The sequence below is a fragment of the Trichechus manatus genome, unplaced genomic scaffold, assembly GCF_000243295.1.
Source record: "Trichechus manatus latirostris isolate Lorelei unplaced genomic scaffold, TriManLat1.0 scaffold00021, whole genome shotgun sequence".
Taxonomy (NCBI): Eukaryota; Metazoa; Chordata; class Mammalia; order Sirenia; family Trichechidae; genus Trichechus; species Trichechus manatus.
Window position 1 is genome coordinate 5,475,621 of NW_004443957.1, and position 26,735 is coordinate 5,502,355.

General features: G+C 40.4%; 1 protein-coding gene across 1 annotated transcript in view; it reads left to right on the forward strand.

Annotated features, from left to right (window-relative positions):
* PCNX2 (pecanex 2) overlaps positions 1-26,735 on the forward strand; it is a 343,407-nt gene that overhangs the window by 36,736 nt on the left and 279,936 nt on the right. The window contains exons 5-8 of the mRNA XM_012554495.2: positions 5,042-6,340; positions 12,962-13,109; positions 13,243-13,388; positions 15,332-15,425. Of these exons, the coding sequence (XP_012409949.1) occupies positions 5,042-6,340; positions 12,962-13,109; positions 13,243-13,388; positions 15,332-15,425 (1,687 nt within the window). The remainder of the gene's footprint in view (positions 1-5,041; positions 6,341-12,961; positions 13,110-13,242; positions 13,389-15,331; positions 15,426-26,735) is intronic.

Consider the following 26,735-nt stretch of genomic DNA (forward strand, 5'->3'; position numbering starts at 1 on the left):
GGGCTCCCACTCACAGGCTGTGCAGATCGACGAATCCCAGGTTCGGCAGATAAGCTGACAGCTCAAGTCCCAAGGACGGGAGATGAGGCGACAGGAAGCAGCTGCAGGATCCAGAGAGAGCAAAAAGCCAGAACGTCCACCTATATACAGATGCGGGCCACACCCACAAGGAGATTCCCTTTCATCTGATTGGCTACTCACAGTATATTCAATCATGGGAGTGATTACATTAAAACACGGAGAATCTGGCCCAGCCAAGTTGACACACAATCTTAACCATCACACCTGGTGATCTGCTTTGGAAAGATCACAGCCTTGAAAACCCTAAGCACTGCAGTTCTAGTCTGACACACCTGGGGTCGCCATGAGTCTGAGTCAACTCCACAGCAACTTTTTGTTTTAAATAAAACATTGAAACCATAAACAAGTTAACAATTTGGGAGAATTTGTGATTAAATGTCAAGCCAAATAAGCAGTATTTTTCTGAGCATTTTGTTTGTTCAAAGCATTGTGATAGAAACTGGGAACACAAGCTTAAAATAGCTCTTGTTCTCAAGGTGCTTGTAGTATAGCTGAAAATGGGAAACTGTAAAAGCAAACTGAGGGTATAGGAAGTTCAGAGGGAGGGAATGTCACCTCTGTCTTTGATGCTCTTTGTCTTTTCTTTTTATTAAAAGACTGGACTTTTTTCTTTTTTAGGTTACAGAAAAATTCAGCAGAAAGTACAGAGAGTTCACATCTACCTTCCTCTCACTGCACACTGTTCTCCTGTGATTAACATCTTGCATTCCTGTGGTACATTTGTTGTAATTGATGAACCAGTATTGACACATTATTATTAACTAAGTTCATAGTTTACTGTAGGGTACACTGTTACTGTTGTACAGCCCTATGGGTTTTGATAAATGAGTAATGTCACGTATCCACCACTTACCGTATCCCGCAGAATAGCCTCCCTGCCCTAAAAACGCCCTATGCTCCACCTAGTCATCCTTCCTTCCTCTCCCTGACTCTTGGCAACCACTGGTCTTTTTTCACTATTTACATAGTTTGGTTTTTTCCAGAATATCTTATATTTGGAATCATACAGACTGGCTGCTGCTGCTGCTTTTTTAAAAATTTTATTGGGGTGAAAATATACATAAAACATATGCCGTCTCAACAATTTCTACATGTACAATTCAGTGATATTGATTACATTCTTCAAGTTGTACAGCCATTTTTGCTATTCTTTTCCAAATCATTCCACTACCATAACATAAACTTAATGCCCCTTAAGCAAGAACTCATGCTTCCCCCTTTCCTCCCACCCCTGGCAACCACTTATAATCTTTGGTTTCTGTGTATTTGCTTATTTCATATAAGTGAGATCATACAATATTTGTCTTTTTGTGACTGACTCATTTCACTTAGCATGATGTTTTCAGTGTTCATCCATATTGTGGCATACATCAAGACTTCATTTCAATTTATGGCTTAGTAATATTCAGTTGTATGTGTATATCACATTTTGTTTATCCAGTCACCTGTTGATGGACATTCCAGTTGTTTCCACCTTTTGGCTTTTGTGAAAAGTGCTGCAGTCAACACTGGTTGTTATGGATTGAATTGTGTCACCCCAAAATGTGTGTCAACTTGGCTAGGCCATGATTCCCAGTATTGTGTGATTGTCTACAATTTTGTCATCTGATGTCATTTTCCTATGTGTTGTAAATTCTACTTCTAAGATGTTAATCAGGGAGAATTAGAGGCAGTTATGTTAATGAGGTAGGAGTCGATCTACAAGATTAGGTTGCATCTTGAGTCAATCTCTTTTGAGATACAAAAGAGAAAAGTGAGCAGAGAGACAGGGGACCTCATGCTACCAAGAATGAAGAAACAGGAGGGAAGTATGTCCTTTGGACCTGGGGTCCCTGCGCTGAGAAGCTTCTAGACCAGGATAAGACTGATGATAAAGACCCTCCCCCAGAGCCAACAGAGAGAGAAAGCCCTGCCCTGGAGCTGGCACCCTGAATTCAGACTTCTCTTCTCCCAGACTGTGAAAGAATGAATTTCTCTTTGTTAAATCCATCCACTTGTGGTATTTCTGTTATAGCAGCACTAGATAACTAAGACATTGGTGTACAGGTTTCTGTTTGCGTCCCTGCCTTCACTTCTTAGTATATACCTAGCTTGGGGATTGCTAGGTGATATGGTAGTTCTATGTTCAACTTTCTAAGGAACCGCCAAACAATTTTCTTCAGTGGCTGTACCATTTTACATTCCCACCAACAATGGATGAGGGTTCCAGTTTCTCCACCACCTCCCCAGTACCTGTTGTTTTCTGTTTTTCTGATCATTGCCATTCTAGTGGGGGTGAAGTGGTATCTCATGGTAGTTTTAATTTGTATCTCCCCAATGGCTAATAATGTTGAGCATCTTTTTAAGTGCTTGTTGTCCATTTGAATATCTTCTTTCGTGAAATGTCTGTTCAAGTCCTTTGCTCATTTTTTTAAAAATTGTGTTGTTTGTCTTTTTGTTAAGTTGCAGAAGTTATATACATATTTTGGATGTTAGACCCTTACCGAGTATATGATTCTTGAATTTTTTTCCCAACCTGTATGTTCTCTTCACTTTTTTGATTAAGTCCTTTGATGAACAAAAATATTTAATTTTTATGAGGTTCCACTTATCTATTTTGTCTTTTGCTACTCATGTTTTTGTTGTCATACAGACTGGCTTCCTAATGCATTTAAGGTTCTTCCATGTCTTTTCCTGGCTTAATAGGTCATTTCTTTTCATTGCCAAATAATATTCCATTGTATAGATGTACCACAGTTTGTTTAATCTTTCACCTATTGGAGGACATCTTGGATGCTTCCAGTTTTTGGCAATTAAGAATAAAGTTTCTACAAACATTTGTGTGTAGGTTTTTATGTTGACATGTATTTTCAACTCATTTGGGTAAATACCTAGGAGCACAATTGCTATATCATATGGCAAGCTTATGTTTACCTTTATAAGAAACTTCCAGGCCCTCTTCCAAAGTGGCTATACCATTTTGCATTCTCACCAGCAATGAGAGTGCCTGTTGCTCTACATCCTTGTCAGCATTTGATGTTGTCAGTGTTTTGAATTTTAGTCATTCCAATAGATGTGTAGTAGTATTTCATGTTGTTCTGTTTGCGGTTCTCTAAAGACATATGAAGGAACCCTGGTGACACAATGGTTAAGCGCTTGGTGACTAATGAAAAGTCAGTGTTTCAAACCCACCAGCCACTCTGTGGGAGAAAAAACCTGGTGATCTGCTCTGCAAAGATTATCCTAGGGAGATTAGCCTAGGAAATCCCATGGGGGCATTTCTACTCTGTCATATAGGGTCACTATGAGTCAGAATCGACTTGATGTCAGATGACAACAACTACAAAGATCTATGAAGTTGAACATTTTTTCATAGCTAGTCATCTTTTTTTGACTAAAGCAACATTTGATACACTTGGCCACTCCCTCTTTTAAAACTGGTCTTTTGGCTTCTCTGCTGCCAAACCCTCCTAGTTTCCTTTCATGTCACTGTCCGCTCTTCTTCCTGGCCTCTAAATGTTAGGGTGTCACAGGCTTCTCTATCTGGACTCTCTGCCTAGAGTGTTCTCATTTAGAAGCTTCTGCTAAGGACTCACCAATTTATCTGTCACTCAGAGCTTCAGAACTCTGCCCAACTGCCTACTTGACACTTCTACTTGGAAGTCTAATGTAACACATTTGGAATTGAACTCTTAATTTCTTTCTTCACACCTCCTCTGCCTGGTTCTCTGGCACCACCATCTGTCCAGGTGCATTTCCTCCCTATGTCATATACCCATGGGTTCTTTTAGTTTTACCTTCAGCTTTACAGAGTCCACTGCCATCACCCTAGTCCACACCGCCATCCCCTCTCGTCTGGGCTCCCCGTATACCTCCTAACTCAGCTCACTCTTAGCTTTTTCTCTTGACTGCACACAGCCTATTTTATATATAAAGGCATAGTGAGTTTTTAAAAATGTAAATCAAATCATGTCACTCTCTTTCTTAATGCGTTCTTGTTACACTGAACGTAAAACTCCTTAATGTGGCCTACAAATAGAGTGACAGTCCTGTCCAGTTTATCATTTTCCCATATAAAAGTGTATCAGTTTGAATGAAAATTTTTTGGTCCCTAAGGCTCTTCTTGTCTCTCCAGCCTCATGTCATACTGCTCCCCCTTACCCCAAAATGCCACATCATACAGCTACCTTTAAATTCCTGGGAGGACAGAGCTCGCTTTTGACCACCTTCATAAATAAATATTGTTTACAGATGCAGTTTAAAATGTTTTGAAAGTGTATACGTCATACAGAGGCATGTGGTTACCGTTGTCACAGAGAGAAGGCACTAACATGCCCCCACCAGTCTTGTGCTAGCGCTTCACGTGTACATTCTTATTAGATCCTAGGGCAGCCTTGAGAGATTGGTGCAGTCACCCCCATTTTGTACATAATGAGGTTCCAGTTTAGAAAGTGATTCTCAACTGTGGTATTTTGTCCCCCAGGCGGCATTTGGCAATATCTGGAGACATTTGAGACATTTTTGATTATTGTGACTGGGGGTGGGGGTGCTAATAGTGTCTAGTGATAGAGGCCAGAATGCTGCTAAACATCCTACAATGTACAGGACACCCCTGACCAGGAACACTTGTCTGGTGCAACATGCCAATAGTGACGAGGTTGAGAAGCCTAGGTAACATAGCTAGTAAAATAGCAGAGCCAGAACCTTTCTGACTATAACGTCCAAATAGGTTGTTCAAACCATCTCACTCTGTCTCCCAAGGCCACAAAACAGCAAAAGCTAAAAATCTGAATCATGGAAAGTAATGAAGCTTTAAATATTGACATTTTAGGAACAATTTCACAGTGGAGACAACATTTTAAAAATAAATGTCCAATCACATTTGTTGTTAGTTTTTGTTTTATTATCATTAGGTCTTGCTTTGGGACATTGTTCATTCATTTCAGAAGCTAATGAAGTTGATATTTGTTTTTTATTTCAGGCGTCATTCTCTCAGAAGACCAACCTGTAGCACCCATGTCATCTACCTCACCGTGTGTCAAAAGGGAAAACTTGCCAGTTTCCAAAGAGTACATGCCAGAAACCACGGCCACATCGGCAATACCAATGAAGCCAGTTACCACAGAACCTGTACTCAATAATAAAGTGAAGGAAAGAGGAGGCAAGGTGCAGCCCCCTTTCTGCCACCGATCAGAGGGTGGGCTAGAAGACAAAGATGCCTTGAAGAAGTTGCCGCACTTGTCTTTGTCTCAGTACGACTTACTAGAAACAGACGTTTCTTTCCACCCCTGGGGGAGTGAGAACTCAGTCCTGATTCCAGAACCTACACATCATCCCAAGGGCTCCATCAGGGAACAGTTGCAAAGCAAGTCTCCTCAGGACAGCCTGAGTAGCAGCTGCCCTCAGTGTAACACCGTCATCACCAAACAGGTGGAGGAGCTGGTGGACATTTCCTGCCAGGTGGATCCTCCCTTGGTTGAGGAAGTTAACTACTCTGGTAGTGAGGTAGCTGTTACCCTGATTGACACTTCCCAACCTGGTGACCCGCTGAGCCTGCACGAGCCCATTAAGATTGTCATCACAATGAGCAGTACCCCAAACTCCATGATGGACTTGGAAAGCTCTCTCCACCTGAAGGTGATTGGCACAGAAAGAACTAGTCCAAAGATAGATGCTGAGCCAGCTACCCAAGGGGTAGCCAGTCCTCCAAAGAGCGAGCAGATCCGAATTCCCGTCATCACCCTCGAGCTTTCTGAAGATGGACAAGGAGGCACTATTTGTCCTGAAAGCAATGGGAGTGAAAGGACACCAGAGAGACTGATGATGGAGGCATCCTGCAATCAGTGCTCTGGCTATGAATCTGGGGAGGGAGGCAGTGCCACAAAAGACTGCAGTCTTTCCCCAAAGGACTACTGTGAAGCAACCCCCCTGCTCACACCCAACATGGCCTCTGAGGCTGCGGGAGGAAAGGAAGGCCAGGCTAACCTTGACCCTTCATCTTGTAAAAACAGCCATGAAAAGAGTCATGCCCGGGTCCTCAGTGTGGGCAGTGCAACCGATGTCTTCTTGAGTAAGAGTTCTGCGGAAGTTGCTAGCGATAAAGAGAAAACAATACCAACTTCCAAATCTGACTTGGAGGCTAAGGAGGGGCAAATACCAAATGAATCCAACTTCCTAGAATTTGTCTCCCTGTTGGAATCAATTAATACTTCCAAGGTAGTGGCAGCCAATCAGTCGAATGGCTCAGCAGAGCAGAACAAAGAAAGCAGGCTTCTTGGAGGTACGATTCCACCTCAGTTCTGTTCTGATGACACGAAGAAGGCAATATATCTCTTTCTAATTTTCCCTCCGTGATTTGATCTTGAAAATAGCAGGACAATTATTGTGCAATTGTTTGCTGCTTGGCTTTGTAATTAATATTTGATTAATGTGCCAATACTTAGCTCTGTGATGAGCATATATTAAAAATTAGATACTCTACCAGGAAAGGTCCCTGGGTAGCGCAAGCAGTTTGTACTCAACTGCTAACCTAAAGGTTGGCAGTTCGAACCCACCCGGCAGTGTTGCGGAAGAAAGCCTGATGATCTACTTCTGTAAAGATTATAGCCAAGAGAACCCTGTGGAGCAGTTCTACTCTTTAACACATGGGGTTGCCATGAGTGAGAATTGACTCCATGGCAACAGGTTTGGTTTTGTTTTTCTACCAGGGAACTTAAGGCATTGTAATGAATTTTTTGCTTCCCTAGAAGGCAAGGATATTTATTACGAGGGAAACAGGCCATTATATTTTACTACAGCAGCAAGAACTCACTAGAAAAGTCTCTTCCTTAATATAATAGATGCACTGTGGGAAAGCTGATTATAAAGCAAGTCGCTGTTAAGTGAATCTCCTTTTCCTGTTGAATTCCGTTATAAAATCCTATATGCAGAATTCTTTAATTATTACAAGTTGTAAACATGATAATAACAAACACTGACATAGCTCTTAATTCATGCCAGACACTGCTCAAAGCCCTTTGCATACATTAGCTGGGGTGACACACATAACGGTTTGCCTAGGATGAGCCCTGCCTTTCACTGTCACATGTTTCCCCAGCTTGACTGATAAATTGTACAGTTATCCTCATATTAACTCCTTTACTCCCCACAAAACTTTATTTTGTAGGTGTTATTATCATTCCTGTTTTACACATGAGGACCCCAAGGCTCAGAGATTTTCACTAACTTTCCCAAGTTCATACCTCTAGTAAGTGGCAGAACTGAGATTTGATCCCAGGCAGTCTGGCTTCACAGCCCAAGTTCATAATAATTAAACTGTATTGCCTACAGGAATATGAAGATTCAAGTATTGTCAGTTTCCTCATCAATAAAATTATGTTACTGGACTGGAGTTTTTATAAAACCTTTAAATTTCCGCATTTCTGTGATTTTTAAGTGCACAGTTTCTGCATCTGTCTGTGCTGAGATCCTGTCTGTATGGAACGATAGCATGCTGGAAGTTGTAGTTGCTCTAGGTAGTGCCTTTTCTTTGCTGTAGGCTGTAGCATTTCTTAGTGCTGGGATTATTCCATTGCCTCTGGCCACTCGCTGTTCTCTGGGGCAGCCAGGAGCGGAGGCTTCCCGTATTGGTGGCTCTGAGAAATTCACTCTTTGGTTTTTCTTTTTTCTTTAAAGTGCAATGCCAAAAGGTCTGCCATGCATGCTGATTCACCCTGCTATCTTTTCAAGAGAAGATTAGCATACACCTAAATTTGTTGTTGTTAGGAGCCCTCGAGTCGACTTTTGACTCATAGTGACCCCATGTGACAGAGTAAAACTGCCCCATAGGGTTTTCTAAGCTGTAATCTCTATGGGAGCTGATTTCCAGGTCTTTCTTCCTCAGAGCCTCTGAGTGGGTCACAACTGCCAACCTTTGAGTTAGGAGCTGAGTACTTGACTGCTGGGCCACCAGGGCTCCTGGCTCTGTTGTCTTAAATTCATTAAGTTTGAATACTTAAATTATGTAAAGTGAATCTGTTATCTAATTTATTATTTCTACACATCTGGGATTTTACCTATAGAATTAGTTAGGAGCGGGAAAGATTTGGTCAAACCTTTTAACAAACATAGGCAGTCATGAAAGCAGGATTACTTTCTGATATAAAATTTGGGTGTTCATCATTTATTCAATATAAAGTTTCATGCATCTAGACCAGCACTGTCCAGTAGAACTTTCTGCAGTGATGAAATATCCTGTATCTACTGTCTCATATTGTATCCACTAGCCACATGTGGCTACCAAGTACTTGAAATCTGGATAGAAACTAAGAAACTAAATTTTTAATTTTACTGAATATTAGTTAATTTAAATAGCCACATGTGACTGGTGGCTCCCATATTGGACAGTCCCATCTGGACGCCTGTGTATCTTCCTGGGAAGCTGCATGCATGGTGGACAGAAGCTTGACTTTGGAACCTGGGTAAGCATGGATGAGTTTTTAAATCCATCTGAATCACAGTTTCTTCAATAAAACAGGAATAATAATATATTATAGATTTATTGTGAGGATTAAGTTAGGAAAATATACTAAAAGCCTGGTACTTAGTAAACTAAAGCCTTTTATTCTGCCCATATATATAGTTTATTTGGTTTGTCCACTTAAGTTTCCCCTCTTTTTAAATTCTTTGGCCAGCCATGTTCAATCAGAACAATATTAAATTGGAATTCTAGTATCATGCAAAGAAATACAGACACTTTAAGAGTTTCTCTGGAAGAGAATAGGCTTGGATGTTGGGAACTTGGAGTTAAAGCCGGGAGGGAGGCGTTGGAGTGGATTATATGCCTCTTTCAGGAAGGGATAGAGTCTTTAAACTGAAAGAAGAAAGGAAAGGACTACAATAAGTCTTTTAGTTCTTGGAAGGCAATTAATGCCAAAGGTCGAAAATTAGATAGCTAACCTAGAGCTTAGCAGTTCGAAATCACCCAGAGGCTCCGTGGAAGCAAGACCTAGCGATCTGCTTCCTTAAAGATTACAGCCTAGAAAACGCTATGAGGCAGTTCTACTCTGTCACATGGGGTCACTGGTCAAAAATCAACTCGACAGCACACACAACATCATCAACAACAGCGGTTTTTCAGTGGTATCTTACATCTTTGAGATTGGAAGTATTATCTTGCTTCTCTACCACCAAAGAATATTTTGTTGTTCAGTATAATCTAAAAACCCAATTTTGGAGAATATTTACAAAACAACTTGACAGTGTTTAATGATATTAGCAGCGTAGGGAATTGTCTTAGAGTTCTCTAGAGAAGCAGAATTACATATGTGTGTGTATATATATGTACACAAGTATCTGTCTGTTTATCTGTTTACAGAGAGACTCAGAGAGAGAGAGGCAGAGACAGAGACATTTACTGCAAGGGATTGGCTCACATGATTGTGGGTTTTGGCAAGCCAAAATCTGTAGGTCAAGTGACAGGCTGGCGACTTGCTTGGCTTGTGTCCCAAGATCCATAGATGAGGTGATGGAAAGAGTGCAGAGTGGTAAGAGCATGAGAGTGTAAGTTCTATAAAATACTTACAGTTTGGAGGCAGACCACACCCTGAGGAAACTCCTTTTTTAATTGATCGATTGATTACATTATATTAGTATACATTGTGGCAAGTGATTATATTACATTACACTAGATTACATTATGGAACAACTAGTCTAGCATTTGGCCAAACCACAGGGAACCACAGCCTAGCCAAGCTGACACATAAAATTAACCATCACAAGAATGTTCCCTAATCTTTCTCCTGCCAAATAATAGAACAATGCTTGAGTTTTAACATGATTGAAAAAGGATATGTGATTTCCCAGTTCTCTCCAACATACGCTTATTTCTAGCCCCGTTCATCTCCACAAATAGCTTTAGGATTATCCTTAGACTTTGAGAATACCCTAAAGTTCAAAGCTATGGAAAACCACATGCAAATACTTGTCAAAAGCCTTTAAAATACATTTTAATGCAGATTTTTACTTCTAGAAGTTTCTAAGAAAATAATCATGGATATATGCAGATTCCTTATTGAAGAACTGAAAAATTGAAACAGCCTAAATATACAACAAGGGTGTAGTTAAATAAATTACCCTGTATCAATATAATATTATGTATCCACCATGTTTGGATAATGTAGAAGAATATCTAATGGCATCAATTATTTATGATGCTTTATATAACTAAATATAGTTATAAAACAACATCTGTATTATGATTTCATTTTTTGTACAATAGAAAAAAGACTGATGTGATACACATCAAATTGCCTCCACTGTTTATGTGAAGGATGGCAGAGATAAGAGTGATTTAAAATTTTTTCTCTTTTTCTCTAGTTTTAAATTATATGCAATGAATATATATTATTTTATAAACAGAAAAATTCCCATGAATTTTAAAAGGGAAAAGGAAAAAAACTTGTCCATATGCTGGCATATCAAATGTACCCATTTAAGAGACAGGGAGACAAAGCCATGATAAAGAGATCTGAACAGATAAATCCAAATACATGCAGTGTGAAGGCATAGAGCTTTCTAAATGACTGATTTTTTCATCTCATTTTTCTGTACCTTTCTATGATTTTTAAGCTATATGATCACTGGCTAATGCTATTTATTATGATAGTGCTTTTTCATAAATGTGTTTCTTGAAAATTGTGAAAACTTATATCTTGACAAGCTGTCAAACGAAATGCAGATATTTTTGTTCCAAACAAATTTGAATAGTGGTTTCACAGATGTGCTGGGAATGGTTATCTTCAGGACTCACACAGAAGCCAGCAATGTTTCTCTAATTACTTGAAGTCTAAGATTGAAAAGCCTTATTATATATGTAAGAATTTGATTCAGACCCCTTGGGAGCTGATAGTTTTACCCTTTGAGGCAGATCTGTCCTAGTAGTATGTCTGAGGAGGGCCCAGTCCTAAGAGGTGCATTCCGTTCAGGGGTGACCTTCTCTCAGGCCCAGGCTGGTGAGCTATAGAGCCCAAAATTTACTCATAAGAAGGTAGCTACTGGTACCTTGGTTGTGGCAATACAGTGGTCATTTTGACCTTAAAAGTGTCTGAGGGGTGTGTCCTAGATAAAGGAAAGACTGATCTTTAGAGGCATTTTCAGTTTTACATAGTAGCTAAGACCCTTATTAACTGATTCTGTATCGATCTTGGAATTCTCATTCTCCTTAAAATGTTCTCAGGACAAGGACTATGTCCTCCACAGTGTTGGGTGTATAGTTAAAAATCAGCTATATTTAACGTGTTTGCTTTATGAAGGAATCATTCGACCTTTAGTTTGAAAATATAGATTTGGAGAATGAGCGAGAAGGAAAGATTGATAAGATTATGAAATGATAAATGAGACCTTGCTCCTAAAACTCTGACATAAGAATAGCGATAGCCAGGTTTGTTCATATAATTTTTGTTTTATCTGATGCTGTCCATTTATGAGTTATGAACCTTTCAGGCCTAAGTATTCTAAATGGGTGATTTCCAAGCCGGGCAAGCCAGTGGTCACTGGAGTTATTTCAAGGAAGTCCCTGAATCTGTATGTAAAATAAATGGTGTTTGTAGATGTTTTCAGGGCAACAGACAAAGATATGTCTCAAACATGTAGGTACTTCTGTTTTTAAAGTGTATTTAGGTACTTTCATAATTAGGGAGCCCTGGTGGCACAACGGAGACCTGGTGGCGTAGTGGTTAAGTGCTTGGTAGCTAATCAAAAAGTTGGCAGTTTGAACCTGCCAGCTGCGCCTCTGGAGGCAGATGTGGCAGTCTGCTTCTGTAAAGATTACAGCCTTGGAAGCTCTATGGGGGCAGTTCTACTCTGTCCTACAGGGTCGCAAGGAATCAGAATCAACTCAATGACAATGAGTTTGGTTAAGTGCTTGGCTACTAACTGAAAGGCCGGTGGTTCAAACCCCCCAGTGGATCTGCAGGAGAAAAGACCAGCGATCTGCTCCCATAAACGTTACAGCCTAGGAGACCTTATGGGGCAGTTCTGTTCTGTCCTTCCCTTTCATGAGCACTGGGATATATGGCTGTCCACCAACATTTGCTGCCACCCATGTTTCTTGGGAAGCTGTCCCGTTTTTAGCGCATGTTGCTTCAAGGTGGGGGCCTGTATAACAGTTTGAAATGGAAAAAAAAAAGCGTGTGTGCCGCAAATTACTGTTTTTACAGGGTATTGTACGAGGTGATGCTGAAGCAATGTTTTTGGCATGAAAAATACAGATTTTGATAAGTTTTTTTTGGACACATATGTCTCACTGGACTCTGGGGAGGGGGTAGATTTAGTGGGATACGTATGTCTCTCTGGACTCTGAGGTTAGGATTGGTGGAATGAGGAAAGAAACAATCCATAGTACCTACCAAAAATTCAAACACACTCAGTGATTCAGTATGCATTCCATAAATGAAAACACATGGTACCAACAAAAAATTAAAGCAGCAAATAACTGGGTCTTGAAAGAGATTCTATAGGGTCATCATGAGTTGGAAGATGACACACAACAACAACTTTCGTAATTAATAAAATGAAAATTGATCGAAAAGCATTCTGAATTCATAGGAGCTGGTGGTGCAGTGGTTAAATGCTCAGCTGCTAACCAAAAGTTGGTGGTTTGAGCCCACTAGCAGCTCTATGGGAGAAAGACGTGGCAGTCTGCTTCTGTAAAGATTACAGCCTTGGAAATGCTATCGGGTAATTCTACTCTGTCTTATAGGGTCACTATAAGTTGGAATCAACTTGATGGTAATGGTTTTTTTTGTTTTATTTGCAATTTCTGTCTGTGCTTATTTCAGATTTGGTAATTTATTTCTAAGAGCTTTCACATGTACTTTCTTATTTAATATTATATTAATCTATAAGAAGCAATGTTTTTCAGATAACTGTTCCCAGGAGAAAAAGGAGGAAAACCTGGAAAGTGAAAAGCCTGGTGGACACAATTCCAGACAAGGAAAACTGGATATGCAAAGTCAAGACCACACGAACACTAGCCCCGTGTTCACTGAACCTGCCAAGATTACGACCCTGTAAGGATCATTTACTTAGCTTCGCATTGGTGCAGAGTGTGAGACCACCTCATTTACTGGCTGCTTCTTTTAATGCTTTATTGAGGATAAAGAGAAATTCCTAATAGTTTTTGAAACTTTTATATATGTTAAGTTTCCAGGGTAATAGACAAAGACAAATAATCTACAGGGTAACTTCCCAACAAGATAGTTCCGTCTTGCAAGTCATCAGTGGGCCTGAAACATCTGTGCAAGATGAGATATCTGTGGATGCTATGCATGTCTTCATTGATGAACACGGTAAGTCTTGAAAGCTCTTTACTAAAGGGCTGTGGGGATAGCTGGCCGCTTTCTCAGGACTCATTATCGTCTGTTAGCCTGAGCACCAGACTTTGGAACAAGGAGACTTGGTCGTATGATTGCTCACAGAATGTTTAGAACATGTTATGCTTCCTCCTGCCTCAGGGCCTTTGCACATGCCATGTCCCTATGCCGGCAATGTACTATAAATATGTATATATGTACGTGTGTGTATGTGTGTGTGTGTGTGTGTGTATATATATATATATATACACGTCATATTTTATGCAAATAACGCATGCCTTCTATGTTTGTTTGCCAACTGCTCCCTCCCCCTGGGGGGTATTTTCCTAAGCGTGCTATACTAATTTTTTCTACAGGAACATGTAAAAATAAATTGGCATAGTGGCCCTTATGAAAATACCTTGCAGTGGGAGAAAATCGCTGGCAAACAAACGTAGAAGGCCCGCATTATTTGTGTAAAAATCTGGTACTTCAGATATCAGTTCTAAAGGAAAACCTTTCCTGGACTGCCCAGACTTGATCAGGTTCCTCTGCTTTTTAGTCTCTTAATATCCTGTTCTTTTCCTTCTTTGATTTTATTAAGTTTATAATTATTTATCTACTTGTAATAATTTCATTAATGACATTTTCCCCCTTGAAATTGTAAACTTCAGGAGGTCAGTGCCCAGCACCCAATAAATATTTGTTGGCTATAAGTTGAAAATCTGACCTGATATATTGTTTCACTGCCTTGTTATAAAATTAAAGATTACAACCTTGGAAACCCTATAAGGCAGTTCTACCTTGAAGGAGCCCTGATCGTGCAGTGGCTAAGCGCTCAGCTGCTAACCAAAAGGTTGTCGGTTCAAATCCACCACCCACTCTGGGGGAGAACGATGTGACAGTTTGCTTCCATAAAGATTTACAGCCTTGGATATCCTGTGGGGCAGTTCTACTCCGTCCTGTAGGGTCACTATGAGTCAGAATCAACTTATCAACAATGGGTTTTGTTTTGGTTTGGTGTATACAGATCAGTAGTTTATAGTTTTAAGTGCTTTTCAGTCTGTAGAAATATACTAAGAGAATGGTTATTATGAAAGTTCTGTTATAAAGAAAAAAGATTATCACTTCAAAGCCTTTAGAGGGGCTCTTTCCTTGTGGAGTTTCTTTTGGATGTAGCTATAATTTGTAATGTTTCTCTTTTGATGGAGTTAGTTTTCGAGTTCAGAACCAGCACTCCAGTTCACATTTTAGTCTCTCACATTCCTGGCTAATTACGCTCTTTGTGTCACCTGAAGAAGATGTTCCTGAGAACATTTTTGGGGAGAGACTTAGAAAAGCAACTGATTTTCACACCTCAATACCCTGAACCGTCTTTAGAAGAGCTAATTTAACTCTGTAAGTTAATTCTGCTGCTGATTTTCCTCATTACCAGGCACCTCACCTGTCAGGTGCTGTGACATCTCTCATCTGCACAGTCAGTGGGGGATGGCATGTCTGTGAAGCCTCTCTGTGTGCACGATTCTGATGTGACTATGCATAGAAAACACCCAGTTGCAGCATAGCACAGATCACATTGGCACGTGAAAGGAATACTCACAAAAAAATGAACAGAATATATAAAAAGTGAATGAAGAGAAGATACAAATCAATCAAAAGTAATTAAGTAATAAGTAACCGAGTCAAAACTTATGTAAGCATATTATCAGTGAGGTATGGCAAGAACATTTCCATCGTGAGGTTTTTTTTTTTTTAGATGTTCTTCATCTTCTCATGATACACATTTTGTGGAGAAATATAAGGGATGGACCCAGATTGTCAGCTATAATTATTAAAGTGGTCCGAAACAAATTCCCTCTACCTTGAAAATAGTGTAAGCTGAAATGCTCATATACAAGTCATTGTGTAACAGCCTTGGCTGAAATTTCTTGATTTTACAGGGGAAATTAGATCCTGTTATTTAAAATCTGGAAATCAGAAAGAAGGACCTTTGCAACATCAGCCGTCAAATTATGACTATTTTTCAGATGCTCGGTAAGTGTAGCTTTATTTTTAGGTTTGGGAGCTGTTACATTGCTGGGGGACATGCAAATTGTTCAAACTGAAAATGAAATGAGGCATCCTGGTGTAGAATGAATGTGTTAATCAGCTTGTAGGTTAACAAGATCTGTGGTTTTGGTGTTAAGAAGAAAATCTGACTTTGTGGAATAAGGAAAAATAAACAGAATCTTTTCATAGTAGCCACTTCGAAAAGTGAACATAATATGTAGGTATAATTAAAGAAGAAACCTAGTAAGTACGATCTAAAAAAAAAAAACAAACAAACTTGTTGCTGTCGAGTCTATTCCTGGGCTCCGTAAGCATGGTAATACGCATAATTGAGGAAAGATGGTGACGCAGCTTGAGAACGTGTTATTAAACTTGTCCAAATGGGTCAGCTAGAAATGGAGTTAGTCCTCATTCACATGGACGTAGGTAAGCTTTTTGTAGATAGATCATCTAAACGTCATTCCTATTTTAGTTCAGAATATGTTGAATAGCTTTCTTAATTATGTTAATTAAGTTAATATTAAATTAGCTTGCATATCCTGAGCATATGCTAATTAACAGCAACGTTAGGCAAACTAAGTCTTCTTAGTGGCAGGCTGAATTCATACTGAGTTTAAAGTTTCTTTGCAGATAATCCAGATGAACATGTATCAGTTCCTCACTCTAAATGTAGAAGTAAAATTTTTATCTCTCTCTTCAGAGTTGTCTGTAGGGTTGAGAATTTATGGGAGACTTTGTGGGATAACTGGAATGTCGGAGGCCTCACACCTGAAGAATATAAAAGGAGTTATGTTATTTATGTTAGTTGCCATGGAGTCGGCTCTGACTCATGGTGACCCCACGTGCAACAGAAGGAAACGCTGCCGGGTCCTACGCCCTCTTGATTATTGTTGGTATGCTCGAGGCCATTGTTGTGGCTGTTGTGTTTTGCCTTCCAACCTCAGGGGCTCATTTTCCAGCACTATATCAGACAATAAAGATCCCTGGTGGCACAGTGGTTATGCGCTCGGCTGCTAACCAAAAGGTTGGTAGTTTGAACCCATCAGTGGCTCTGCAGGAGAGAAGACCTTGCAGTCTGCTCCCGTAAAGATTACAGCCTAGACAGCCTACACAGTTCTACTCTGTCCTGTAGGGTCACTATGAATCAGAATCAACTGAACGCCACACAACAACAACATATCAGACAATATTCTGTTGTGATCTATAGGGTTTCATTGCCTAATTTTTGTAGGTAGATTGCCAGGCCTTTCTCCCTAGTCTCTTTTAGTCTGGAAGCACCACTAAAACTGGTGGCATAGCTTCCAGCATCATAGCAACATGCAGGCCACCATAATATGACAAACTGACAGATGGGTGGTGGAAAAGGTGTTATAAGAATATTAATTGCAAATTCTGTCGTCCTGTGTCCTTTGCCAAGCTCAAAGTTTCCTTCCCAGGTGTTTATGGGAAGTTCAAGGGGGTCCTTTCTCATGCCTAGAATAGAGTCTGTCCTTGTCCTTTCAGTCAGGCCTCTGTGTGGAAATCTGCTAATTGCTAACCTTTCAGGGCATTCTGTCATCACTGCCGTGCAGGGTATCAACATGTGGTACATCTAGAGAGCACTGTGTCTCTCCCCATCACCCAAGCCCCACTGAACCTGGGCCTGGAGGCAGCCCTGCGCCTGTGGGAAACGCGTCCAGCTCTCCATTGCCTGCCTTTCCTTCGTTTCTTCCCCATCTTCCTTAAGCACCCACACACCAATAAAACACAAACAGAAAACAAAATACCTCCATCACCAGCCAAAAATCCAAAGTCCCCATGCAAATAGATTCCCGAGAGGACAGGGATCTCAGCTCCAACCTCCCAGAATATTGTTACAATGATTTGATGAGCTTAGCTGTCTACGATGGCAGCTTTCTCAGATGAAATGCTTAATTGCATGAGAAAACAGCTTTGAATACTGTCATATTATTTTGCAGTCTCCAGTTGAAAGTTGTAGTGTTTTTAACTAAATTTAAAGCAAGTATAAGCGCCTTATTTTATCCCAAAGTAATGTTACAAAAGTTTTTTATTCTTATTTTCCTGGATAAATGTGCTTCACATTTCCCCTATGTAAATAACTGCACTTGCCTGTGATGCCAATTAAGATAAGGCCACACATGCAGAGCCTTAAAAAACTAAAAATATACAATGTGCAAATAAAGATTAAAGAGAGTGCCTGTTGGGTTTTCTCTAAGCACCACCTTTTTAGACCATTCTTCATTCACCAAAAGCAACCTATTAACTTGCTTTCACCCCTTAATTACTCTCTGTTTATTAAATTTCCTCCAACTCTTGCTTTTCTCCATTTCCTCTGCATTTCCTTTCCATATTATAGCTCTTTTATGCGTAGCCTGCCTTCCATTTCCACAGCTGCCTGGACTTAGCTTTGCCACAATGCATTTCCTCTTAGTGAAATAGCTTTTGGAGAAAAGGCCAGGCTGTGGCACTGCTAAGGTGTTGGGGAATACTGAACGTGTTTGTGCTGAGCTTGCCCATGAAGCCGTGTGGTTTTGTGCAGAGTCTCAAAATATAAGGCCTTTCCTAGCTCGGCCTTGTCATGGACACTGAATGGGTAGGCCCCTTTCTGTTACAAATGAGGGAAACCCAAGTCAAACTGATCTATTCAAAGTAGGAGTTTTTGACTCATGTAACTGAGAAGTCTCAGGCACATCTGACTTCAGGAGCTTCTGGATACAGAGATTCAGATGATGCCATCAGGATGTGGGCTCTCATTCTTCATCCTCCTGCTCCGCTGTTTTGACTCCACTCTCAGTCTCACCCTTGTGGCCAAAAGATGGCTGTCATAGTCCCAGACCTTACATCTCATCCTAGTCAGAGAGACAGCACATTTCTTTTCCATAAAGCCCAATAAGGGTCTCATCATGTCTGATTGGTTCTGACTGGGTTACGTACCCTGAGCCCAGGGACGTGCTTGGCCTGGGCCTACTCACACAGGCGGAGCTGGAATTGCAGGTGGGGGCCCTCTGAGGGTGGGGAGGGGGAGCTGGCTCTCCAGAAGGAAACTGGAGTAGGACAGGTAGATGCCTCGCAGACTCTGTTCTGTAAAAGGGCAACTGAATTAATTAGTGAGCTTCTTTAAAGAGAAAAGTTTTATAAAAGGTTTTTCTCCTTTAAAAAAAAGCTTTATTTGACATCCCTACTAGTCTGTAACATTATCTGAACACAGCCTACTCCATATTCATGTTCCAGCATATTCTGGAGTATGAATTTACCTCACATGCCAAGTTCTTGGTCTTTGGCTACCAGCTCTTTCCCCAAATTATTTGACAGGGTGTTGGCCTTAAGCGTTCCGGGAAAGAATTGACATGTTGCCATGTGTAGCTTCTTTTCTCATGCTCTAAGAATAATATAATATACATGTTTATTCTCATATGTATAGAATATTCATTGGGAATGTACATGTTCTCTACAGTGTTTATTCTTTTAAATGTTATTCTTTGAGACAAGTAGTAGAGGGGACTTTGTTATGGAGTGTGGCAATTTCGTGATCCATTTGGGCATAGTAGATGTGTTGTGCTTCCTGGCTGGTGCATGAGCACAAAGCTCTAGTTGCTTCCCTTAGCAAAATTCTAGCATTGAAGCAGCTCCCCAGGCAGTTCTGGGAAAGCTGCCATGTGCTCAATTCATGCTCTGGAAAAATGGCTCAGTCCTATGTAAAGGCAGATGATCTTCTGGACTTAAACTACTGTATGATAGGATTGTGGTGGATCATCCAGTAGTCTCAAACTTCTCCCCAGACTCCAAGACATCAAAAGTTGTGCCACCCATTCATGGGAGGCTTATTTCTTTGGATTTGCAATAAGACTTGGCTTTTGTGAAAGTCTATGATGAAATGAATTGACTCTATGAAAGAAAAATAGGTGTGAAATAGGATAAAATCAAGTTAGCTTGTTCAATTTAAATATTTCAATCCCTGCATTAACATATGCTTTATGTGTGTATGTGGGAAGGTGGTGGAGCCATCCCTGTCTCTCACACAAGAGGTGAAGAATGACATCAGAGCAAAACACAGCTGATCAAATGCAATGTGAGCGGGTCAGATTTTGTAACATGGAAGGGCCAGGTAGCTCACACTTCAAGCCTGTGTTCCAGTGTGCCTCCCAAGTCTCTTTGTGGTAGGCAACAGTATGGCAGTTCCTGGTCCTGAAAAGGTGCTTTCCTTTTCGGTTCTGATAGGAGCAGCCACCACTTCTTGAAGACTTACAATGTGCTAAGAGCTGTGCTAAATGTTAAATTAATTTCATCTACACAATAGAGATGAGGTAGGTGATATTAGCTACATTTTCTGGAAAAGGAAACTAAGATGATTAAGTAACATGATCGAGCTCCCACAGTTAGTACGGGGCAGGTAGGCATTTAAATTTCCCTCCCTGCTCCCCTTCGACACAAGCAGGGGTCACAAACACAGACTTCCTTGGGCCCAGGCAGGTAATATAAATAGGTGAAGAGGGCCCAGAGTCAGACAGAGTGGTGGCGACTGTGGTGAATTGGGGGGTATTTATTCCATCAAAGGGCCGCCTGGTTTCAGTCTGCTTATGCCAGCACCGTAAGCCTGGGGTGACTGAGTTTTCCATCTTTTTCACAAGGAACTAGAAATCCACATTTGTCTTTAAAAATCTATTTTGTTCAATGTTGTCAATTAATTTTAATTTTCTTGAACTACCACTGGCTACGAATAGCATGTGTGGTGGGCTCTGACCTGCTCTGAAGCCTAGGCTCACCTGTGCTCTGCTGGCTGCTTTCTGTGTGAAAGCTCTTGCTCTCAGGCCTTCTCGCCTACACAGGTGATACGCTCTTACCTGGCTCTCCACTGCTGAGCAGTATTCGGTGAGAAGTGCCTGGCCCCAACTAACCGAGTGGTCTTGTTTCTCTCCTCTCCCCAGGCCCACGCTTGCAGGCCTCAGCCCTTTCTTGCTGAAACATTTGTGCTTCTGTGCCTAGCATGCCCTTCTGCACTCTTTTCTACCTTTGGACGTTATTACCTTTCAAAGCACAAATTAGAATCTGCTTCTTTTATACTCCTTTCCCTTATTGATTCTTACAGTGAAAACAAATCCACCTCCTTGTCGCCAGAAGAGCATTTATTCCATTGTCCCTGATACTCTTTGTATTTTTGCAGGGCTCTTATTTCATCCTAAAGAGAAGTGACCATGACTACCAGTTACCAGTTGCTGTCAGGTCAATTCTGACTCACAGCTGCCTCATGTATATCAGAGTAGAGCTATGCTCCATAGGGTTTTCAGTGACTGCTTTTTCAGAAGTAGGTTGCCAGGCCTTCCTTTTGAGATGCCTGTGGGTGGACTCAAACCACCAGTCATTTGGTTGGCAGGAAAACACATTAACTGTACCACCCAGGGACTTTATGACTAGTATGTCTTTATAGCCCTCATTTTGCCCTGTATATCAGGTATTCAATAAATTTTGAATTGATTCAAATTGAATACTTGGAAGTAACAAAAATAGCCTCATTGGACGTCTGGACAGTGTGGAGATGAGCTGGCATTTAGAAAAAGCAGGCGAGAAGTGGAAGAGGAAGAGAAGAGTCGGTTATGTGGGGCCATGAAGGCCTGGTTAGGAGTTTAGGGCTCGGTTCTGTTGGCAGTAGAAATGATTGGGCGCATTTGCAGAGAGAAACAACCTGATGAATGTGGGATTATAAACATAACACCAACTTTGTGATGGCTGGAGGGAAGAGAAGTATAGCAGTTTGCCTTGTCAACACATTTGAACACAAAATGTAGTCTTCCTCCATAAGTGAGAAAACTGAGAGAAAAATTCTTGCAAAATGACTCTCCTTAATTCACTCTGCATAGGAATCAGGGGTGGAGACACAAATTCAGTTTTCTAGCCCATGTTCCATTCATTCACAAGGAAACAATTCTGTGTATCTGTACGGAAGACGTGTGATGGAAAGTCTGACCCAGGGGGCCATACTTCCTTAAAATCAGAGGTTTAGTACCTTACTGCATAAACATGAGTTTTAGTCTCAGACTGATCTGGGTTCCAATTAAAGCACTAATATTTCATTTACTTTTTGCTTGACCTTGAACAACTTGCTTAACCATCTTAAGCAATAGTTTTCTCATCCACAGATGGGGGTAATACTAGTAATTAATTCACAGTTTTTTAAAAATTAAGTGTGATAGCATATATTGGGCTTAGGAGAGCACCTGCCATAAAGAACATTCAGTAAGTGTTTCAAACCAAACCAAACCAAACCAAACCCATTGCCGTTGAGTTGATTCTGACTCATAGCAACCCTGTTGGACAAAATAGAACTGCCCCATAGGGTTTCCAAGGAGCAGTTGGTGGATTCGAACTGCTGACCTCTTGGTTAACAGCCGTAGCACTTAACCACTGTGCCACTAGTGTTCCCAGTAAATGTTAGCTGTTGTTCTTATCTCCGGACAGAGTGGTCAGACAATGGCTAAGGTTCACTTTGACTTTAAACAGCAAAAGATCCTGGCTTTTGGCCAGGTGGAAGCCTTTCCTCTGGCACTTACATGAATCACTTTATGTGACTTTAAGGTAGTTAAGTACTTTGTATTCTCCTTACAACCTATTACGTTCCAACATCATGGCAATTTTAGACTTGTCGGTACTTTAATATTGCATTCCTGAGTTTTAATGCCGTTCAGTTTTGAGTTGACCTACCATAGTAAACATAAACTTTGGTTTTGAACTTGGAAGCGATCCTGGCTGGGGTTGTTGCTAAGCCATTCAGCCACAGACAATATTGGAAAAGCAGGCTGTTTCCTGTAAGACGACTTCAGTGACGGGGATTACCTCCAACTAAGCCATTAAATACTGATTCTTATTATTGGCAAGAAAGCCATTCCTTTTTGCCATTGTTAAACTTGTTGCCATGTGACAGTTTCATATCCCTGACTCCCAAGTATGAATAGAGAATTTTTTTTTTTTTTTTTGAGAATTGTTTTTAATGTAACTTCCATATCTCTTTGGGGACTGATGGAGGAAACCAGGAGAGGAAACGAATTTCCCTCTTTGGCCCCACTGTCATTGTGGGAACCTATATACTTCTTGTTGACTGCCAAAGAAATATAAGCAGCACTTTGCGGTTCTACCATAGTTGTCCATAAAATAGGTACCTTTAATAACATTGTCTAATACGGTTGTGCTTTCCACAGAAACTAGATTGAGGGAGCTGTGGCTTGAATTGCAGCACTTAGAACTGCTACTTGGAAAAAATTTCAGCAGATAAGTTCTCTTCAGTGTTTTATTATCCAGAACTCAGGATCGATTCAGTAGCTCTGAGGCTAAAAGGAGCTAGTTAGTCCAGAAAGTCAAAGTTGCTATTCAGTGTGTTTTGTGTCGAAAGCTTTCATTGCAGGATGGATTCTTGGTATTCCTCCGTAGGTCTTGCAATTAAAGCTTGCTGGTTTTTGTTCAGCAGAGATTTGCATTTCTTTTATCTATAAATTCTTCCAATGAGCATATTCTTCTGTGAGATATATAATCATGCTTCAATATTAATCCAACTTTTCCAGTCTCCTAAGCAATCTAATGGAAATGTATACCAAATGCATATAATTGGCTCCCCAGTGAAATCTGATGGAGAGATGTTGGTATTTACATTTATTTTGAGGATCTGCTGTTCATAAAGTAGACAAAGTAATCTACCTGAATGGAAGACTCATTCTGGAGAAAATTAGTTTATAGGATTTTTACTGGGGATTTTTGTACCAAAGATGGTACTTAAACTTGTTTTTGTTAAAGAATAGTGTAGTTGTGGTAATAATGTATTTATTTATCTGAATTCACTTATTTTCAGCTTTTGTGTTTTAATCATTGCAGCACATATCGAACTGATATTATTTTGATTATACAGTAGGCATGTTTTTGACAGCTGCCTAAATCTCTAAACCCATTCTAGACTACACTCCAAAGATAGGTTGAACCTCTGTGCTTCATCTTCATTACCTCCTAAGAATCCTTGCTGTTGGTCGGCGTTGTCAGCATCTCTGAACTGTCTCTCAGTAAAACCTCCCTTACTTATTGGGGTCAACTCTAGGAGAGTCCTCAAAAACCACATTGCTTGATTATATACATGGTTCCAAAGAAATTAAGCAGGAAATAAGCTGCCAGAAATAATCATCTCTGCTTAGACTTTGTGTTTTACATTAATTAGAAGAAATAGTGACCATCTGGTTTGCAATAGGAGCCCTAGTGGTGCTGTGGTTAAGAGATGGGCTGCTGAGAGGTCAGCAGTTCAAGTCTACCAGCTGCTCCTTGGAAACCCTATGGGGCAGTTCTGCTGTGTTCTGTAGGGTCGTTATGAGTCGGAATCGACTCAGTGGCAATGGGTTTGGTTTGGGTTTGGTCTGCAATAGTTGGGCAGGCATATGGGTCATTGAACTAGTTAATTAGATCTTAAAACTGTAGAATAAAATGGTATGAATTTTCCTAATAATAGAAGTGCCTAGTTCTATGTCACATTCAAGGATTGGTTGAAAATTTTAACTTAAATTACAAATGTTTTAGGGTATGTACGTAGCTGTACTACTCAGTTTGCATAATGGAGAGTTGTGTGTTTACTGCTTCAAGTTTAAAAACTTGTGGGAGGTCTTGTTGCAGTTTTTCACATAAAAGTGCAAGAAGCAGATGCTCACTTGAGGGTCTACTTTTGAAGTATTTTTGTTGTCCCAAGTTTCTATGCCTTCCCCTCCCTCCCTTTTTCCAATATTCACTAAATGTTCCTTCCACTGTAGTCCTTATTTTGTTTTCTTTGATCTGTCAGAGAGAGAGGATGAATTTTCATTCAGAGTCAGAAGGTTGGAAGTTTCCCTAGGTCAGCTCTAGGAAGAATTCTGCTCTCTGAGGCACCTTCTCTGGATTTGTGGGAGGAGGCCCTGCCACACGCAGCAGCTCCTTTTGGACGGCCACAGCCCCTTTGCCACGTGGTGGCAGTCAAGTCCTACACTGGAAGCCTTGTCTGGCTCCTACTCTACTGCTGCTTTTCTCTCAGACACGCAGACACATTTTGCTTCATATCAAAGAAAAGTTATTTGCAGACTTCAAAACAAGAATCCACCTTAAAATTCTAAATAACGAGATACAGTTTTCAAAACAGCACTGCCTTTATTTAAATATCCAACATATTAAACGTGTTGCTATGATTTTCATGTCTAGGCTGCTCCTCTGTGTGGCACTGCTTGTCCCTGTTCCCCTGAGTAAGCCTAAAAACAAGGAAGTTGTCAGAAAAAGAGAGGCTGTCTCCGTGAGGCTGGCAGGCTATGATTTTTGAGATCTGGGGAAGATGAAGAATTTCAGGAATTTTCTTCCACATCAATGGGAAGGTGTAGTAGAAGCATATGCATTTAGATTATTTATTACTCGTAAAAGCTTCGATGGGTAAAAACATGGGAGTATCTGTCCCCCTCTATTCCCCACTGCTCACTGTCAATTCTAGACCCAACTCTGTGTATACAGAAGGTACCAGTCTGGCCCAGACTACATTCTATCCCCAGTTCCATCTCTATTACCTTCTAACAGCAGCTCTTTTTGTAATTTTCGCCATTAATCACTATGTCTGCTGTTGCTCTAAGCTCAATCTAGTTTAAATAAGCTTATCAGTGCTATAGCCTGAACTAAAGTAGTTTGATTAACCAGAGAGCAGGATAGTCAAGACCAGATGTGCTAGGTTTTGTTATATTGTAGTTCAGAATATAGTCACTATAGGCTTGTGATGTGTCCACTTCCATTGCTATTTTAGAAGAGGTAAATGCCTCTTGAAACTTAGCATTTCACATTAAATTTATTAATAAGGAACAAAATCTCTGGCCTTAAATTAGTAAAACATAGACTTTTTGGATGATTTTGCAGCTCACAGTCTACAGTAAAAAAAAAAAAAAGGGAAAATTAGCAGATAATCTGAAAAGAGGTACAAGTAAAAGAAGATGGATTTAGAAATTATTCAAGGATTGGTGGGAAGACTTCTGTCCATGTCAGTGGTTTTGTGGACATCATAGCCTCTTTGGTAGTTTGAGTGGGTAAGCTGGTCCACGTGGATGGTAACTACAAAATCAGGACCCCAGACAACCACATCTAAGTAAGGTGATGAATCTAAGTAAACAATGCTCACTGTAAGCATGTAATCATCTCCCCTTGGCCAAAAAAGAAGCCTATAAACACATGAGAATACAGGTTTTCTGATACAGCATTCAAGGGACATATCAGTCCTAAGTCTCAGTAGAGAATCTTTCCTAATATCGTCATGCCTTGTATAGAATATTCAACTCTTGCCAAAGTGGTTAATTAAGAGGGAATTTAATATGCTGTTAGAGTCTGTCAAAAATACTACCAAAAATAAAATAAAATAAAGAGGATGAGCTGTGAGTTAGGAGCCCTCGTGGCCCTATAGTTAAGCGCTCGGCTGCTAACTGAGAGGCTCAAACCCATCAGCCACTCCGTGAAAAAGACCTGATGATCTGCTCCTGTAAAAATTACAGCCTTTGAAGCGCTGTAGGCCAGTTCTGCTCTGTCCTGTAGGGTTGCTTTGAGTCAGAATTGACTCGATGGCACACAAAAATAACAAGGGCAGCATGTGCGTTGAGGGCAAGACATTCTCCCCCCATTAATGCTAATAGAGACAACTGGAATTAATATATTATTTGTATGAAAACAGAGAAGTCATGTTGCTTTTTCACGTGAGAATAAGCAAAGCCAAGTCCTACATTGATAGAAGGAAGTAAAAAGGACCAAGAACATTTATTAAGGGCTTAATATATGATAAGCACCATTAGGTGCTTTGTGTACATAATCTGATTTAATTCTCACAACGGCTACTATGAGGGAGATATCATCCTTATTTTATAGATGAGGGTTTGAGGGAGGAAAGCAACATGCTCATAGATACAGTCACAGATAGTAAGTAACAGAACAATAATTCAAACTTTAAAACCCCATTGCTGTTGGGTCGATTCCAACTCATAGCAGCCCTATAGGACAGACTAGAACTGCCCCATAGTGTCTCCAAGGAGCACCTGGTGGATTTCAACTGCGACCTTTTGGTTAGCAGCCGTAGCTCTTAATAACTGTGCCACAGAGGCTCCAGACCTAGTTCTGTTTAATTCTGAAACTCATCCAAAAGATTTTTGGTGGGGGTAGGGGGAACAAACTAGATTTTTAAATAGGATTTTTAAATGACTTATGCAAGAAAATAATGTTGGTTATTACTATTTTTCAGTCACAAACATGCAAAAAAAAAGAACCTGTTGCTGTTGAGTTGATTCC